At 57.9% G+C, this 17040-nt stretch overlaps 8 protein-coding genes across 8 annotated transcripts; 3 read left to right on the forward strand and 5 right to left on the reverse strand.

The window, feature by feature from the left end:
- Window positions 1-93: 93 nt before the first annotated feature.
- Window positions 94-1152, forward strand: OSTLU_29230 (predicted protein; the record flags this gene model as incomplete). Its single annotated transcript, XM_001415636.1, has 1 exon — window positions 94-1152. One exon carries the CDS (start codon window positions 94-96, stop codon window positions 1150-1152), a length of 1059 nt encoding a protein of 352 aa, XP_001415673.1.
- A 28-nt stretch (window positions 1153-1180) lies between these two features.
- On the reverse strand, window positions 1181-2530 carry OSTLU_29231 (predicted protein). The gene is made up of 2 exons (XM_001415973.1): window positions 2073-2530; window positions 1181-2003 (listed from the first exon to the last, which is right to left on the reverse strand). Exons 1-2 carry the CDS (start codon window positions 2391-2393, stop codon window positions 1200-1202), a joined length of 1125 nt encoding a protein of 374 aa, XP_001416010.1. The 5' UTR covers window positions 2394-2530; the 3' UTR covers window positions 1181-1199.
- A 530-nt stretch (window positions 2531-3060) lies between these two features.
- OSTLU_92228 (predicted protein) lies at window positions 3061-3705 on the forward strand (the record flags this gene model as incomplete). Its single annotated transcript, XM_001415637.1, has 1 exon — window positions 3061-3705. The coding sequence occupies one exon, from the start codon at window positions 3061-3063 to the stop codon at window positions 3703-3705; it is 645 nt and encodes a 214-aa protein (XP_001415674.1).
- Window positions 3706-3770: 65 nt separating this feature from the next.
- Window positions 3771-5021, reverse strand: OSTLU_2540 (predicted protein; the record flags this gene model as incomplete). Its single annotated transcript, XM_001415974.1, has 1 exon — window positions 3771-5021. A coding segment is annotated over one exon (1251 nt), but the record flags the coding sequence as incomplete, so codon positions are not given.
- A 350-nt stretch (window positions 5022-5371) lies between these two features.
- Window positions 5372-9499, reverse strand: OSTLU_29234 (predicted protein; the record flags this gene model as incomplete). The annotated part of the gene is made up of 2 exons (XM_001415975.1): window positions 5372-9227; window positions 9417-9499. The coding sequence occupies 2 exons, from the start codon at window positions 9497-9499 to the stop codon at window positions 5387-5389; spliced, it is 3924 nt and encodes a 1307-aa protein (XP_001416012.1). The 3' UTR covers window positions 5372-5386.
- A 219-nt stretch (window positions 9500-9718) lies between these two features.
- On the reverse strand, window positions 9719-13159 carry OSTLU_39835 (predicted protein; the record flags this gene model as incomplete). Its single annotated transcript, XM_001415976.1, has 1 exon — window positions 9719-13159. The coding sequence occupies one exon, from the start codon at window positions 13157-13159 to the stop codon at window positions 9719-9721; it is 3441 nt and encodes a 1146-aa protein (XP_001416013.1).
- A 336-nt stretch (window positions 13160-13495) lies between these two features.
- Window positions 13496-15118, reverse strand: OSTLU_29236 (predicted protein; the record flags this gene model as incomplete). Its single annotated transcript, XM_001415977.1, has 1 exon — window positions 13496-15118. One exon carries the CDS (start codon window positions 15116-15118, stop codon window positions 13496-13498), a length of 1623 nt encoding a protein of 540 aa, XP_001416014.1.
- A 744-nt stretch (window positions 15119-15862) lies between these two features.
- OSTLU_29237 (predicted protein) lies at window positions 15863-16933 on the forward strand (the record flags this gene model as incomplete). The annotated part of the gene is made up of 1 exon (XM_001415638.1): window positions 15863-16933. The coding sequence occupies one exon, from the start codon at window positions 15863-15865 to the stop codon at window positions 16931-16933; it is 1071 nt and encodes a 356-aa protein (XP_001415675.1).
- Window positions 16934-17040: the final 107 nt, after the last annotated feature.

Here is a 17040-nt window from a genome sequence, read left to right on the forward strand (position 1 = left end):
ACGCCGCTGCGAGACGTGGCGCTCGATTCCGGACGCGAACAGTGCGTGATGCTGACTGGGGGGAAATTTGATGGAGCGTACGTAACGCTGACGATGTGGAGGAGCGCGGGTGAGGCGAACAAAGGCGGAGAGGCGGCGGTGGAGGAGCCGGGAGACGCGCGCGCGAGCGACGAGGAGACGACGGCGATCGAAACGACGGCGACGAAGGATGCGGATGAGGCGAGCGAGGATGCCGCGCGAGAGGTCGTGGAGACGTTTGAGAGTTTTACTGCGGATGAGAATGACGATGAGGAACAGGTTGTGGTGGAGTCAGAGTCGACGCGGGCGGAGGAAGTCGCGGAGGACGAGGACGAGGACGAGTGGAGCGCGGCGTTGCGGCCTTCGAAACGCGCGACGGAGGAGGAAGCCACGGAGATGGAACCGACGACGGCGGATGAAAGTGATGCGCACGTGCACGATGAGGCGATGCGTGCTAATGCGGTCGCGCGCGCGTCGGAGATCGCTGATATATGGGCTGAGGATTCGATGGATGACATCGTCGTGGTGTCGCCGCCGCCTCAGCCGCGCGACCGGCCGCTGGACGAGCGGAGTGACGCGAGGGCAAATCGCGACGGAGCCGCGGACGAGCGAGCTAAGGCAATAAATGAACTTCACACCGTGCGTCACGTGGTTTCGCCCGCAAAGCCGGTGTCAGCTCTGAAAGACGCGGATGTCGAGGTGTGCAGACTCGAGTCGGCGTCTCCCGAGCGGCCAATGAAATCAGCCATAAAGACGCCTCCGATGGTTTCCCCGCGTCAGCCGAAACAAATAGAAAACGAAGACGATTTAGTAGCTGCGCTGCTATCGCCAGGTCGAATGAACGGTGCGCGTGTGACGTTTGATGAACGTTTGATGCGAACGCAACTGCCCACGCGAACCGCAGCATCGCCAAAGACACCAACGGCGCCGAAGACCGTGGCGCACAAAGTACCGATCGCGAACGGCGCGCCGAGGACACCATCGAGCGCACATCGTGGTGTGTTTGCAAAGAAGCTATTCGCTGAACAAGTCAAGCCGTTTTCGATGCCGACGAAGGCAGAGATCGACGAGGCACGACAACTCGCGATGATGTACGAACGCGCGGAAGCAGTGTTCGCCAGTTGGACGTTTTAGTAGCAGTGAAATTAATAGGGTATCTAGGTTCTAAGACAACATATCCATTAGGTTCCGTGCGTTTTTTGGATTTGAACGACGTCCTCGTCCTCGAGCACGTGCTCCTTACCCACGCGTTGCGGACGATGCTTCACGCTCGTCCCCCACACCAAGGCGTGCTTGAACGTGCGAATAATCGTCTTGTGCAACTTGTTACAGAAATCTTCAACCGTGCAATTCTTCTTGTGCAGAATGATTGGTTCGTCGAAGTTCGGCTGCGTACCTCGCGGCATCGTGTACACGCGAATCAAATCGAGATACTCCCAAACCTTCTCCAACAAACCGTCCAAGTTCCACTCTTTTTCAGAAGACGTCATGACGTAGTGCTTCATGTCATCCATGAGCTGCAATTCTTCCAACGAAACGGAGTCCATCTTATTCACCGCGTACACCGCAGGGGTGTAGATGCGGTTACCCTCGATGACATCAATCAATTCCTCATCCGTGCAATCCGCGAAGAGCTTGACGTCGGCGTTGTGAATCTTGTACTCGGCGCAAATGCTCTTCACCGTCTCTTCGTCCAAGAAGGTTGTCTTCCCGTTGGGGTTAGGCGTGAACGCGATCCCACCTTTTTCTTTCCTGTTAAAAGTGATCGCCGGCGGTTTCTTGTTCAAGCGTATGCCCACACCCTCCAATTCGTGTTCGATTAATTTGCGGTGCGTAAACGGCTTCAACGCGTCGAGCACGATGATTATCACGTCGCACGTTCTCGCCGTGGAAATCACCTGTCGACCGCGACCTTTGTTATCCTTCGCGCCTTCGATGATACCGGGAAGATCGAGCAACTGAATGCGAGCGCCTCTGTATTTAATCTATCGAGTCGAAGCAAAATCGTCGTCAGTCCTTCGTCGCCGAGCTCGACCGCGAACGTTAAAACTCACCACTCCCGGCACGCACGTCAGCGTCGTGAACTCATACGCCGCCGCCTCTGAAAAGACCCCCGTCAACTTCGTCAACAGCGTCGACTTTCCAACGGACGGAAACCCTACCAATCCCACTCGACAGTCCCCAGTCTTCGTGACGTCGAAGCCCTCGCCTTTGGGTCCACCCTTCGGTCCCGCGAGCTCGACCAGCTCTCGCTGCAGCTTACACAACCGCGCGCGAAGCGAACCGATGTGTGAGCTCGTCGCCTTGTTCACCTGCGTTCGGCTGATCTCCAGCTCGATCGCGGCGATTTTATCCATGATGGCGCCGTCACTCATGGTTCGATCTTTTATCCGACTCGAATCGCACGCGCGCGCGCGCGCTGCCGCTCGGTGATTCGCGCGCGTCGATCGACGGTGCGCGTCGTGTTTTCGCGCGTGGAAGCTTTCGCTCGCGCTCGTTCGCGCGCGTCGCGCTCTGCGGCGTCCGTCCCGAGCGATGTCCCAGCGAAAGCGTCCCGCCGACATTTGGACTTTTGGCGCTTCGCCACTTTTCGCCACATTCCGCGCCGCGCGGGCGCCGCGCGGGCGCCGCGCGGGCGCGATGCTCGTGCTGCCGCGAGACGACGACGCGAGCGACGCGGCGGACGCGCGAACGGCGGTCGCGCGCGCGTGGGGACGGACGTTGCGCGTCGGGACAGACGAGGAAAAGCTCGAGTGCCTGCGAGAGATGCGAAGACGCGTCGACGACGACGAGGAGTGGACGCGCGCGATCGGGTGCGTCGATCAGAGCCTGATGCGCGTGATCGATGGCGATGGATCGTCGAGCGAGGTGCGAGCGAGCGCGTCGGAGGTGTTCGAGGCGTGCTCGAAGCCGCCGCCGGGGGCGGCGTGGCCGGCGTTCGGGCGCGCGCAAGAGGCGACGTGGGTCGCGGCGCACGTGGGCTCGCAGTGGCGGCCGTTGAGTTTGAGATTGCGCGTGCGAAACGATCGAACGGTGTCGGCGATGGTCTGGCACAGTTGTTTAGTTCTCGGAAGATGGTTTTCAAGGGCCGAAGTTGCGCGATGGTTCGCGGACACGTTCGCGGGAGCGACGAGGCGGTTTTTAGAGATTGGTGGCGGAAACTGCATCGCGGGCATGGCGTTCGCGGCGCAGATCGGCGATGGGAAATGGGACGTAGTGTTGACCGACGCTGACGCGGAAGCGGTTCGAAATACGATGTACAACGCGTCGAAGCAGGACAGTTTGCGAAATCGCTCGGTTCGATGCGAGACGCTCGATTGGAACGCCGATGAAGATTTCTGCGCGCGACACGGCGCGAGAACGTTTGACGTCATCATAGGTACGGATGTCGTGCACGAAGAGTCCATGGCTCCCGGTGTGTTGCGCGCCCTCGATAGATACCTGGCTCCGGATGGACTCGCCATCGTCGTCAATCCGGCACCGCACTCGCGAGGGGGCGCGGCGAGCTTCCAGAAATTGCTCGATGAGCGCGCGTGGCGCGTCGAGACGCATCACGGTATTTCTAATAGTATCCTATGCGTCGGGATTGAAGAAGAGTGTGAGGATGTACCGCTAGACTTTTACGTCATCCGGCGCCGTGAGACAATAGACCTCGACCTGCCGCCGATGCAAAACTTGGGAAAATAGAATCTGTATATTAACAAATCGAGTTGCCTGTGTTGTATTATTAACTTATTGTGTGTCTATGCCGCACCGATGATACCGATGAGCGCGGCTTGGATGAAAGGCACGGCGACAAGGACGCTGGAGATGATGCCGCTGAGCGCGTAAGCGAGCGCGCAGTACGGCAACGCATTCGGCTCGCTACCCACGAGCGCGGCGGTACCTAAACCGTGCGCCGAAGCCGCCGTAGCGAGACCTCTGGTGATCGGATCCTTCGCACCAACCTTGTTGAGAATTGGGATGCACAGAGAGCTACCGATGAGACCGGTGAGAACGACGCCTGCTGCGGTGACGCTCACCATCTCCGGATGTCCCAAAAGCGTCGTGACCGGAATTGCCAGCGCCACGGTCACCGACCGCGGAACGAGCGCGGCAGTGAGCGCAGACGACAATCCGAGATATTTACCCGCGACTGCGGTGGTAAACATGGCAAACATGGACGTAGAGACGAGGCATCCGAAAATTTCGACGGCGTGTCGAGCGATGATTTTCCGCGCCTCAAACACCTTGAACGCAAAGCTCAAGATGACACTCCCCAGGAAAGTCATCAAGATATCGCCAGCGCCGAGACCGGCGATGTTGTTCAGTCCAAACGGAACCCCGGTGCGATAAAGACCGAGCATACCCATCCACCCGTCACCCGTCACGAGACCGAGCGCTGCCGCGTATACGTTGGCCAAAACCGATGTCGTCACAATCGGGTTCATCTTCGCCTTAACATCGGGACTGTTGCCGACAAGAAATGAACACACCGTGGCGGCGAGCATTGTCACCACTTTCGCCGAATTCGCGCCCGTCGCGAGAGCAGCGACGGTGGAGACGGCCAAAATTCCACCCCACATTTTGTAGACGTAATCCTCCGTCGGCGGCGCCGCCTTCGCGGGCGCCACCGGCAAAAGTGTCGTCCCAGTCATGCCACGAATCGCGTTCGCGCTCGTGGCACTGAAAGCGATCGTACTCACGAACCCCACGACGACGATCACTAAAACTTTCGCGATGGCGCTCGGCGCGATTTTCGTCAGCACCAACGGCGTCACAACCAGGCTCGGCACGTAAAACACCGGCAACCACGACGTAATCCAATTCAGCGCTGGACTCACCGTGCTCTTCAGTTTATTAGCTGCGTCCTCGCCGACGAGTTTCTCCGTCACCATCAAAATCACCAGCGCCCCGAACATGCCGATAAGCGCGCTCGGAAAGCTCACGCCCGCGGCTTTCAGCCCGTTCTCGAGTCCTTTATCCAGCGCGAAGAGCGCGCCGACCGACGCGACGAGATGCGCGTGCTCGCGCGCCTCCGTCGCGCGCGTCGCGACGGATGTGCGCGCGTGCGGTCGTGCGAGCGGCACGACGCGCGCGGTCGCGCGTCTTCGCGGCGGCACGACAGTCTTTCGTTCGTCGCGTCCCAACGCTGGGACAACTGTCCCGAACGACGCGGTCGAGACGCGCGCGGACGCGTGCGGGCGCACGCCGGTCGTTCGCGCGCGACGAATCGATCGTGCGTGGGTGTTTACGCGCGCGGGTGACGCGAGCGTTCGCGCGAGCATGTTTAAGACGTTCACGCGCGATTGTGGGGAATCGCATTGGGGGCCTCAGTTGGTTAGCGACGAACCACGGCGAGCGAGCGTCGTTCGTGTATTGATTACAATCAGTTGTTCTTGGACGTCACGCCCGGATAACCGCGCCAGACCTTGCCGATATCCGGGAACCATCCCGAGGCGGCGGGGCGAAGCGCGGGATGGGTGTAGATTTCGCCACCGAAATCTGTCGGCGGCGCCGCAGTGGCTTCGCTGAGAGGGACGGCCCAAGAGCTCGCGCTGCCGAATTCGGCGCGGAACTTTCTGTAGACCTTGAAGAGGTAATAGGGGACGGTGGCGTACAAAACGGCGCCTTGAATGTACGCCTGTTTGCTGAATAGCACGCAGGACAAGAACGTCTGGGCGACGACGAGAGACAGGATGACGAGCTGAGTAAACGTGAACCATACCGAACCGTTTGATTCGTATCCTCGCTCGTACACGTACAAGACGTGGTAACGCCAGATGACGAAGTTGGTGATGTAAAACAAGGCGGCGGCGAGTGGAATGAGCGGTGCGATGCAAACGAATGTCAAACCAATGACCATGATGAGCATAAAGACGCCGGTTTCGCGACCCATGCGAACGGCTCGTGGAGAGTACAGACGAGTCTTGTCTCGCGACGTTCGCGCGCACGAGCCGCGTTTTTCGCACCAGAAAATATCAGCCGCCAGACAGAATGATCCCGGGTGGGGGAGCAACAGGCGCTGCACGGGGAGGTAGATTGCGCGGAAAACGATGAAAAGCAAGAAGAAATTGCTGCTCAGCGGCAAGACGCGACCAAATTGTAACTGTACCTCGTTCAACGAAACGTTGCTCGAGCTAAGCGTCGTCGTGAAGAGACTTAACGCGCCGCCAAAGATACCTCCAAGCAATACGTTCAACGCCCCCCACGCCCAATAGAAACGTAGAAATCGACGATCTGTAGCGGCTAACGATACATGAACGTTTTGTCTCTGCACCAAATACATCATGTAGAAGGAGATGACAAAAACTTCCCAGAGCGTAAGGATAATCGGTGGGAGGACGCCCGAGATTATCGCGGCGTAAACCTTGGCATCATCCGAGCAATACCAGTCCAAAGCTGCCCCGCTATTGATAACATCATCTCCTTCGCGCACCTGACACACACTGGTCACCGCTGTCGCGAACATACCGGTCGGGAAGATCATCAAAGCTATGATGAAGGGCCAGATAGCGAGCGCTCGGGCACGGTTATCTGTCGAATTGTGTAGAAGCGTCGGCCAATTGACGTCATCCGGACCGGGTGCGGGTAGAGCGCGGTATACTCTGTGCGACGCGCGCGAAATAACACACTGCGCTGCCGTACTCGCGGAGACCTGGTTTTCAAAGACTGCAAAGGCGCAAGGTCCCGGGGACCCTTCCCAAGTCGTCTTGCGCACGCAGATGATTGCCTCATCAATTGCTTCGAGCTGCGCTTCCAAAACCGCAACCTGCTCTGACAACGCGAGCTTACGCAAATTTTTCGGAGGCCTAAGCACATCGGCGAAAGCTTTTTTGAATTCTTTCCAGTTGTGGCCCAATTGCAATGTTCCTTTTTCAACCTCGCAAAGTCTCGTCCCAAATTTGTACGTCAACGCCTTCGGCGACTGCGTTTCCGGTATCATGCCCTCGCGCGCCATTAACATCCTAATTCTCGTTATCATATTCTTACATTCATCACGGCTGTCCAAAAGCGCATCCGCTGGACGGTGATCAAAGATGGGTATTAAGCCTCTGAACTCATCGCCGTAAATATACTCGAGCGTCGCCTCAACTTCTCGCAAGCCGCGTACTCTCACCTCTTCGCCATTTTCGCCCATGGCTCGAACGAATGGGATATCGGTGATTAAAACCGTGTAGCTGGACGCCCAGACACTCACGATTTGATTCGTGTTCGTATCAAACGCGTTGACGGTGCGTATACTGTCAACATCGGGCACCGCCGACGGAGCTTCTTGTAGATAATCGCCCACGCACAAGGACGCCCGCGTCACCGGAGACGTCGCGCTGAGAGGAGACTCTGGATCGTCGAATAAAGATGTCAGATTTCTCTTCGGCTCTTCGCCCTCCATCGTTTGTCGCTCTGGAACTTCTAGTGGTCGTCCATCAGTGCGAGGATTAGGTTTGGATCCCGTTCCTTTAAACTGGTGCGTAACGTCCAGGCCGACCCACCAATCGTGCGCGATCGATGTTTCGGCGCGAATTTGGACACCTTCACTGCCACGGCCGCCGCAGCGAACGGCCTCGCCCGCGTCTTCGAGAGACTTTACTCTCGCGAGCGCTTTCTTCACAGCTGGAGTGAGCGCAATATTCTCCACAGGCAAGTCCTCCATCGTAGGCATTCGATTGTGTTTACCACGTCGCGGCGATTTCGTAGGGCTTACGAGCCAGGCCAAATTGTCAGCACTCCCTCGTTGATTGATGACACCTTCCATGAGCTGCTTCGTGCCGATATCTTCGCGAGAAGTCACGCGGTGCATACCAGACGCCTGCGCCGCCTCGTGCTCTCGAAGCGTTTGACTAACGGAAGCCGGCATCGCTCCCAACGATCCAAACGAACCCATCCGGAGCTTTCGTCGTTCTCTTCGTTTAGCAACTGCTGGCGGCTCTGAAACAGGCGGATTGACATTCAGATCCAGGTCGTCCGAGTTTTCACCCGAAGTAAACGAAGTAAAGTGCCGTGATTCCGTCACCGGTCCCGGCTCTGTTTTGTTTTCAGGTTGTGAAGAAGCTTGACTCGTCGACGCCCGGCCGAGCGTCGGTGTTACAGGTACCGAAGGTCTCCGGGCCATTTGGCGATCGTCTGCGTCGGCAGATGCGGGCGACTTGAACAAAGTTCCAGCTCCCTTCAAGCCTTGCGCGACGTTGCCAACCTGCGGAGGCGTGAGTCGCCGCGCTGTCGGCCCACCAAAAGGCGATAGATGAGGGGTACTCGCGAAAGGTGATATCTTCACCGTCGATGACGCTAGCGTATCGCCATATGCATGCGTGGGCGATGGCTCAGTGTCGAGCTCGTGCAAACTCTGACGCCGCTCTTTATCTTCAAGCCTCTTGTCTACGAGCCGTGTCGACGCCGCGCGAGTGAGCAACGACTTTGCCTTGTGTGAAGTTACGTCCACAGCGCGCTTCAACAAGCCTCTTTGCTCATCTTCATACTCGTCCATCGCCGCCAGCGCATCGCATGCCGCGTTAATGTCGTCTGAATTGGCACTTTTCATCTTGCGCAATTCATCGTCGTCGATTTCAGCTCCCGCCTGCGTTCCTTGCACGAGCAACTGCTCTATGAAGTTCGACGGTTGGTGCACCACTCGCCACAGATTGGTGTCGCCGCGAGTGGTTAAATAAAGTGTTCTAAGTACCACAAACGTCGCACTGTGCTGCTTCAGAAGCCAAGTCGTGTATAAGACCATCAACCACATCCCCACAGTGTGCAACCAAAGCACGCCTTGCTTACCTGGTATGTTTGCCACCGTTGTTAAGATCAACCCGCCTGGCACTTCCGCAGTCGTGTTCACTTTCGCGACAATATACTGTGCGTGTTGGCGCACCATATCGTCCCCGTTCACGTGAATAGGCAACAAAATCATCATTGAAAAAATCGACAACGGCACGAATAATTGTAACCCGAACTGACACACGCGTAAAAACGCAAACGCATCCAGCCCCGCCGTCTGGATCAGCGTCTTATCGTCCACGCGCAAAATGTGCGGAATCCAACCAAAGTAGTATCGCATCACACGCTTAAACACGCCGTCTTTTGTCGTACCATCGCGCTTCCGCGAGTGAAACGGCGGCGGCGGCTTCGTCAAATTTCGCAGTCGCAACCGTCCGAAATAAATAGGCATCACGTGTCGCATGCGTCCGAAGAGAAGCAACCCCAAGAACGCGATTGTGGCGTAAATGCCCAAACTACGTTTCGCGCGCGCGTCGCGCCTCGTCGTCAGTCGTTTTTTCGAGCGCGTGTCGAGTCAACGTCGGTAAAAGTTCGTTTAAACGCTCGTCCGTGTCCCAAAGCTCTCTCGACGCGCGCGTCGCGTCGCGCGCGCGCGGCGCGCGGTCACGACGTGAGGTTGCCGCATTATACGCGTCATCACGCACCCAACGTATATATCGCGGTCGCTCGTCGCGAAACGAACGCATGAAGTTCCGCTGCAGCCACTGCCGCTGGACGCGCCGCTCATGTCGCCGGAAGACGACGGAGCGCGCGAGACGATGCGACGGTGCGAGCGTTAGATGCGCAGACGCGATGTCGTTCGGTTCGACCGCGGCCTGTCGGCTCGCGCGCTGCCGCGCGCGCGGACGTGTGCGGCGCATGTAGGGGCGCATGTAGGCGCCAGCTGGAGGCGACGAGGCGTGGAGAGTTGGTCCAAGTCAGTTGGATTCGTTCTACTAAATGTCTTCTAAGCCTCGGTCAAAGATAACCGAGGTGCTATGTTCATGGATTGCAACTCTTGGAATAAGAGCTTGCACGCGTACGGGAGCTTTAACGTCGCGACTTCGGCCTCAGTTTTGCACAGCGTGCACGCGTTCCTGCGGGTGATGTGGTGCTGGAATCCGAGCAAGCCGCACTTGGTGCAGACTTGCGCTTCGAATTGATCGGAAGAGATCATCAAACGCTCCAAAATAAGTTGTGATGCGCCATAACCGATGAGGCAATCGCGTTCCATCTCGCCGAGGCGCAAACCACCGTCGCGGGCTCGACCTTCGGTGGGTTGGCGTGTGAGGACGACGCGAGGACCGCGCGCGCGAGCGTGCATCTTGTCCTGAACCATGTGTTTGAGCTTTTGATAGTACACTGGACCCATGAAAACGTTGACTTCAAGCGCTTCGCCGGTGATTCCACAGTGAAGCATGTCCTTGCCTTTGTAAGAGTACCCGGATTCAACCAAGGTTTGTTGAATGGCTTCAACCGTGTCTCCACCAAACGCGGTTCCGTCGTGGAAGCGGCCGCTCTCGAGTCCAGCCTTACCGCCGAGAAGTTCGATCATCTTTCCGACCGTCATACGTGACGGGAACCCGTGCGGGTTCATGATGAGGTCAGGAGTAATCCCACGTTCGCTGAACGGGAAATCTTCCTGATCGAGGATGATGCCGCAAACGCCTTTCTGGCCATGACGAGAAGAAAACTTATCACCAACTTCTGGTCGACGCGTCTGACGCACGAGCGTCTTGATATTGAATTGCCCTTCATCCGTCATTGTGAGTAAGACTTTATCAACAATCGCCGATTCACCTGCGGGACCTTTGTATGAAAGCGGATTCGAGCGATACATGGTGTCTGGCATCGCGTGCGGATTCGCCATCGGATCCCGAGTGTTCACCGGCGTTTGCTTGTTGACATAAATGTCACCAGGCTTGATGCGACCACCGACGGCGGCGATGCCATCATCATCTAATAAGTGATGTCGACTATTTTGGTTCGCGCGATGATCATCTTTGGGCCCGACGATTCGGTCCATGGTTCTATTGCTATACTTTTTCACCTGCGCAGAGTATTTGCGCAACACCGTGCACCGGCCAAAACCTCGGTCAAGAGACGCGCGATTCATCACGATGGCGTCTTCGATGTCGTACCCACTATACGACATCACGGCAATTGTCGCATTTTGACCCGCACCGAGACGATCATAGCCTATTAACTCTATGGTCTTTGTCTTGACGATTGGCTTTTGCGGGTATACGAGCAAGTACATCAACGTGTCCATTCGGTTTAATTGATTGAACGCAATATTACCCATCGCTTGCTTACCCATGGCGCATTGATATGTATTTCGCGGTGACTGATTGTGATGAGGATACGGGATGATGCCAGCACAAACGCCAAGCAAAGTGAAAGGTTCAATCTCCAAGTGCGTCGTCTCGTCGTTCACCTCGTCTTCGTACAACGCAATGTACGAATTGTTCTCTTCATTCACGTCCAGGTACTCGACTAATCCTTCGCGTAGGAAATCATTGAACGTACGATGACCATCTTTCAGCTCGTCGAGATGTTCTTGAGTCAGTAAAGGCTCACCACGCTCGATGATGATGAGTGGTCGACACACTCGTCCACCGTCTGAAGAAATGTACACGCATCCATCCGCAGTGTACACAGAAACGAACTCACCAATTCGCCCCGCCCGTCGCAGCTTTCTAAACGCGTGCGAGAACGCTTCGGGTTGCGCGTGCACGCCGAGCAGGGAACCGTTCATCAAAACGTGCGCACCAGACGGCGAATGCATCTCACCGGCGTTTAACCACGTAAGCGGTTCTACACCGAGCGCGTGTGCTAAACGGCGAAGCGGCTCCTCCTCGTCATCCGTCGTGACGTGCGTCATCAGCGCCAAGTTTTTTACGAGCCCGCATGACTCTCCTTCGGGAGTGTCACTCGGGCAGAGCATCCCCCATTGACTCGGTTGTAACGCCCGCGGACCGGAAACCTTTCTGGTCTTTTCAAACTGAGACGTTATGCGCGTCATCATACCGAGCGCGCTGATGAAACTCAGTCGACTCAGCACTTGAGTCACGCCTTTTCGTTCCATTCTAAAACGCTTTACCGTCCAGTTACCGCTCGAAATTGCGTGTTCCAGGCCGTTACTCAGGGTGTCTTGACGAATGCACTTTAAGATGTCAAACTGCGTCGCACGATTTGCTTTGGAAAGCACGGCGTCGGCTTGTCGCTTCAAATCAGCGTTCAAACGTTTGAAGCAATCTTCAAACAATAGGGCAATGAGCTGACCGGCGAGTTCAAGACGCTTGTTACCATAGTAGTCCTTGTCATCGATCTGCGTCGGGTCGAGCATCGCGTTCAGAATTCTGCGAACCATGATGGAAATGTAAGCGCACTTTTGCCTAAAGTCATACGACGTCACGGGCACGTGTGCGAGTACGACGCCGGCAAGAATGTCGCGCGCTTCATCTACGCGCGATCTACCGAAGTTTCGCACACCCGGTCTATTCGTCATGTGCGTCTTCACCACGCGCACCTTGTTCGCGCAATACTCTAGCGCCTGCTGCGTAGTGAAAACTCCAGCTGCTTGACACTCCTGTAAAGTCGGCCCCAAAAGCATCGCGTACGCTGGTTCCGATCCGATCATTTGCACCGCTTCTTGATCGCTCTCCAACCCCATTGCCTTGAGAACGATCATGATTGGAATGTCGTCCGCAAACGTGTTGTGTCGAAGGTAGAACTTTCCGTGCTTGACTACGATGTTTGTCTTACTCTTCCGTTCGTGCGTCGACGAAGTCACCGATGCCCCAATCTCTCCTTTGGCGTCGACTTCTATGATAATTCTATTCTTGCTCAACTGCTCTTGAATCAAAATCACTTTCTCCACGCCCTTGACGATGAAGTATCCACCCGGATCCAACGGACACTCCCCCAACCTCGCCAATTCGTCCTCATTTTTTCCGGTCAACACACACCGCGAGCTTCGCAGCATCAAAGGAATCCGTCCAATAACGACGCCACCCACACCATTCTTCGCCTGACGCGTCACGATCTCCTTCCCACGCGTGTACTCCACATCCACCGTAATCGGCGCCGCGTACGTCATGTCTCGCAATCGACACTGCTGCGGCGTTATTTCCTCCACCACGTAATCTTCCTCCACGCTCGGTCGTCCAACGTGTATATTCGTGTACTTCAGGTAAAAGTTTGGATCACTATCGCACGTCACTCGCTCGTTCGCCTTGGCGTGAATGATTTTTTTGATCTCCTCGTTCACCAGGTAGTTGAACGAGTCGATGTGCTGCCTGACCAGCCCTCTCACCTTGAGAAACGCCGGCAGGAGCTCGTATTTATCCTCCAACGTCGCGATCGGAGCGGTGATCTTCGAGGGGTCGCGCGTGAGGCAGTCCATGGCGCTCGCATCGCTCGCATCCGGCGCTCGCGCGCTCGATTTGCGCGGCTTTTTCGCGCCGCCGCCGGTATTCGTCATGCCGGCGGCGATGTCGTCGATCGTCGCGTCGCTCGCGCGCTGTGACGGCGCGCGACTGCGCACGGCGCGGCGAACGGTCGATCGATCGCGTTCGGTGCGCCGCGAAGCGCGTCGGGCGTCGCGGCCGACGATCGAGGCGCTGCGAGGCGCGGTATGACGCGCCGCCCCAGAGAGCACAAGCCTCGAGCGGGACGAAGGCGGACGCGAGGCGAGGCGAACGGCGCTTCGAGATGCGAGCAAAGACGCGCGAGGACGTGATCATTCCAAGAGTCTATCTATACGCTTAATTAAGGGTGAAGACGTCGTCTCGCGCGATGGCGTCGCGCTCGGTAAGCGCGGCGCGTCTTGAGCGGCGGCGGCGGCGAGTCGATTTTGCTCGTCGCGAAGCTGGTCGGGGGGAAGCGACGGTTTGGTCGGGAGTCCGGCAAGCTCGGCGCGCGTGAGGCCGTCTTCACCGGATGCGCCCAACATTGCGTGATCGGTGTCTTTTTCTTCGAAGAAGCCCGAACCCGGGTCGATGCGTTCCTCGGGAAGAGCCGCGAATTTGTCGCGACCGCCGTTCGGCAGTAAGCCTTGCGTGCCCTTGCCTTTGAGCGCCTTGACCTCGTCCCAAGTGAGAGTTGGGGTTTTGTACGTCGCCAAGTACTCGCCACCTTCACGTTTGTACACGTCGAGGAATTCTTCGGTTTGGCCCCGAATCGCGCGCGGGTATTGGAGTAAGAGATCCAACTCGCCGGCGTCGAGCGATAACAACTTGTCCATGACGGGTTGCGGGAGCTCGGGGTAGTGCTCGTAAATCCGCGCCTTCATCATCTCGTAAAAGTAGTAGTATTTGGGACGCGGGCGAATGTACTCTGGCACGTTTTCCCATTTGTCCTCATCGAGCCACTTCAGCGCGTCCTCGACGCTGGTTTCTTCGCGCGAGAGCACGTCGCGAATCTCACTCGAGAGCTTGGCGACAAGTCGAAGAAATTCTCGTCCGTACTCTTCCACGGTAGCATCCAACTCCAACGCACGCTTCATCCACAGCGCCGACGCGACTTGGGCGTCGACGATCAGAGCGTCACTGTACGCACCTCGCGACGACTGGCTCGCCACTTCAACGCGCGACACGTGGTTGTGCACGAGGTCTTGTTCGATGGCGAGCGCGTAACCGTGATACGCGCGCGCCCACGCGGGATAGTACGCCAACGCCACGCGATAGTCCTTCACAGCCTGAGCGTAGTTACCGACGTGTGCGTACGCCTCGGCGCGCAAGCCGCTCAAGAAGCCTCGTCGCATCGCGCTCGTCTTGAGAGAATCGCCTATGGAGAGGAAAAATATTTCGGCGAGCTCGGAGCGCCAACGAGATTCTACACCCACGGCACAATCCACCAACGTCTGCGCCATCGCGTGTAGACTCATGCGCTCTGACTCCGGTTTCACCGGTTTCAGCCATTTCCCATCCCGCGGCGAAACTGGGTTGGGCATTTCGCCCTCCGAAATCGTCGACGCGTACATGGCGCACGCCTCCGTCATCTCCACGCGCGCCGCGCACTCAACCAACTTCAACCGCACATCCTCATCTTTCGGCGCCATTCTCCTCGCGTCTAACAAAACCGCGACAGCGTCCAAGGTCGCTCCCAATCCCATGCTCGCCACGCCCGAGCGATACAACGCCTTCGCCATCAACCTCGCCGCGTTCGACTCTCCTTCGCGCTCGCTCGCGACCAGGCCCTTCAACAGCTCCACCGCCCCATTCGCGTCCCTTCGCGCGCCATCGTAATCCGTCAACTTCAACGCCATCAACGACCGATTCACGAGCGCTCTCGCGAGATCCAACTCCTCCGCGTGCGCCGTGCGATCGTTCACGCACAGCGTAAAGTGCATGTACGCATCCATCCAGTTTTCAGTCCGCGCCAAGTGTTTCGCCGCCCGGTCGATCGCGTCGTACTCCCCCTTGGACGCGACGACGCGCGTCGCTTTTTTTCCCGCGTCCTCCGCGATCGCGTCCACCGCGCGCACCATCTCGCGCCGTCGCGGTGTGCCGTTCGGTCGTTCGAAACGCTTCAAAAACGCTCGCGAAACCGGCGACCGGAAAAGCGTCACATGTCGGCGCGTCCGCACGTCGTCGATCGCGCGCTCGCGGCGTACGGCGGCGCGCGCGACGCGCGGACGGGCGCATACATCGGCGGTGCGCGCGCCGACGCCGCGCTCGCGACGTACGCGCGCGACGACACGCGCGACGCGCGCGCGACGAAACGCGCGACGAATGGGTTGGCGTTCGCGCGGTCGGTCGACGCGACGGCGCGCGATCTCGCGGGATTCGGCGCGAGAAACGCGGTCGTCGCGCTCGGGATAGAGTGCTCGGAGACGTTCCTGAGGTACTGGTTGGCGTGCGCGCAGTGCGGGGCGTGCGCGGCGCCGTTGAATGGGCGCTGGGACGCGGCGGAGGCGGCGGCGGCGGCGCGAGACGCGGGCGCGGAGGTGGTGATTCTGGACGACGCGCACGACGCGCGGTGGTCGAAAGCGGGATTTAGGGACGTTGGAATCGTAGTGTTCGATGCGTCGCCCGAGGAGGGGTCGGGCGATGAGGATGAGGGTTGGACAAAGGCGTACAGACGCCGCGCGGACGACGCGTGCGCGATGTGCTACACGAGCGGAACGTCGGGGTCGCCGAAGGCGGTGATGCTGTCGCACGGTAGCGTGTGCGCGGCGACGCGGGCGAAGTTGGAGGTAGTGGGATACGACGCGGGGGATACGTATCTGCACGTCGCGCCTCTATATCACGTCGGTGGGTTGTCGAGCGCGCACGCGACGCTCGCCGCGGGCGCGAATCACGTGTTCGTGAATAAGTTTGATCCGGACCTCGTGTTGCGCATCATCGTCGACGAAGGCGTCACGGCGTTCATCGCTGTGCCTGCGATGATGCGCGAGCTCGTGGACTCGCGCGGTGGCGACACAGTGTTTCCGACGGTGAGGAAAATTCTCGTAGGCGCCGGGCGGCTGACCGACGAATTGTACAACTCGATTCGGCACGTCTTTCCGAACGCTAAGGTCACGATGGCGTACGGTATGACGGAAACGACATCATCGGTGACGTTTCTTTCGCCAGAGGACGCGCGGTTTGAACTGGATGCGGATTCAACGTTTGCGGGAAACGCGGCTCCAGGGGTTGAGGTGAAAACGGACGCCGAAGGACAGCTTCTCGTTCGGGGGTCGTCGCTCATGCTCGGCTACGTCGGCGTTGATCGCACGGAGACATTCGATGCAGACGGATGGTTTGCCACGGGTGATCTCGGCGCGGTTGGGGAGGCACGGGGCGAAGAGACTGGTTCGCGCGTTTGGTTACGAGGCCGCGCAAAGGAAATGATAAAATCTGGCGGCGAAAACGTCTCGCCCGAAGAAGTAGAGCGAATTCTGAACAAGCACGCGAACGTCGAGGCGTCCGTCGTGATCGGCGCGCCGCATAGGAAATGGGGTGAAGCCGTCGTGGCGATCGTGAAGCTTCGCGCGACGGCGTCGGATACCGAAGCAGAGCACAGAACGGCGCTTCGCGACTGGTGCGCGAAATCGGAACTCGCGCGCTTCAAGATTCCGAAGTGTTTCGTCTTCACGGAGGACTTGCGATCGAACGCCATGGGGAAGTTAATGAGAGATGCAACCTACAGGGCGAATGTCCTCGCGATTGAACACGCGGTCTCGAGAGTTAGGTAATAGATGGGATAGATGGAACCATAGCGAAGATAGTTGTGTAGACTTGGCAAGCGCGGCGAGGCGACGAGATGTTGTGACTGAAAACTAATTTTACACCGGCAACTCTT

This window comes from Ostreococcus lucimarinus, chromosome 1 (genome assembly GCF_000092065.1).
Source record: "Ostreococcus lucimarinus CCE9901 chromosome 1, complete sequence".
NCBI lineage: Eukaryota > Viridiplantae > Chlorophyta > Mamiellophyceae > Mamiellales > Bathycoccaceae > Ostreococcus > Ostreococcus sp. 'lucimarinus'.

Excerpts from the sequence above, each read along its gene's own strand:
- OSTLU_29231 (XM_001415973.1), bottom strand. The coding sequence starts at position 2,393 with ATGAGTGACGGCGCCATCATGGATAAAATCGCCGCGATCGAGCTGGAG. Across the intron at positions 2,004-2,072 it reads TGACGTGCGTGCCGGGAGTG|ATTAAATACAGAGGCGCTCG; the intron begins GTGAGTTTTAAC and ends TCGACTCGATAG.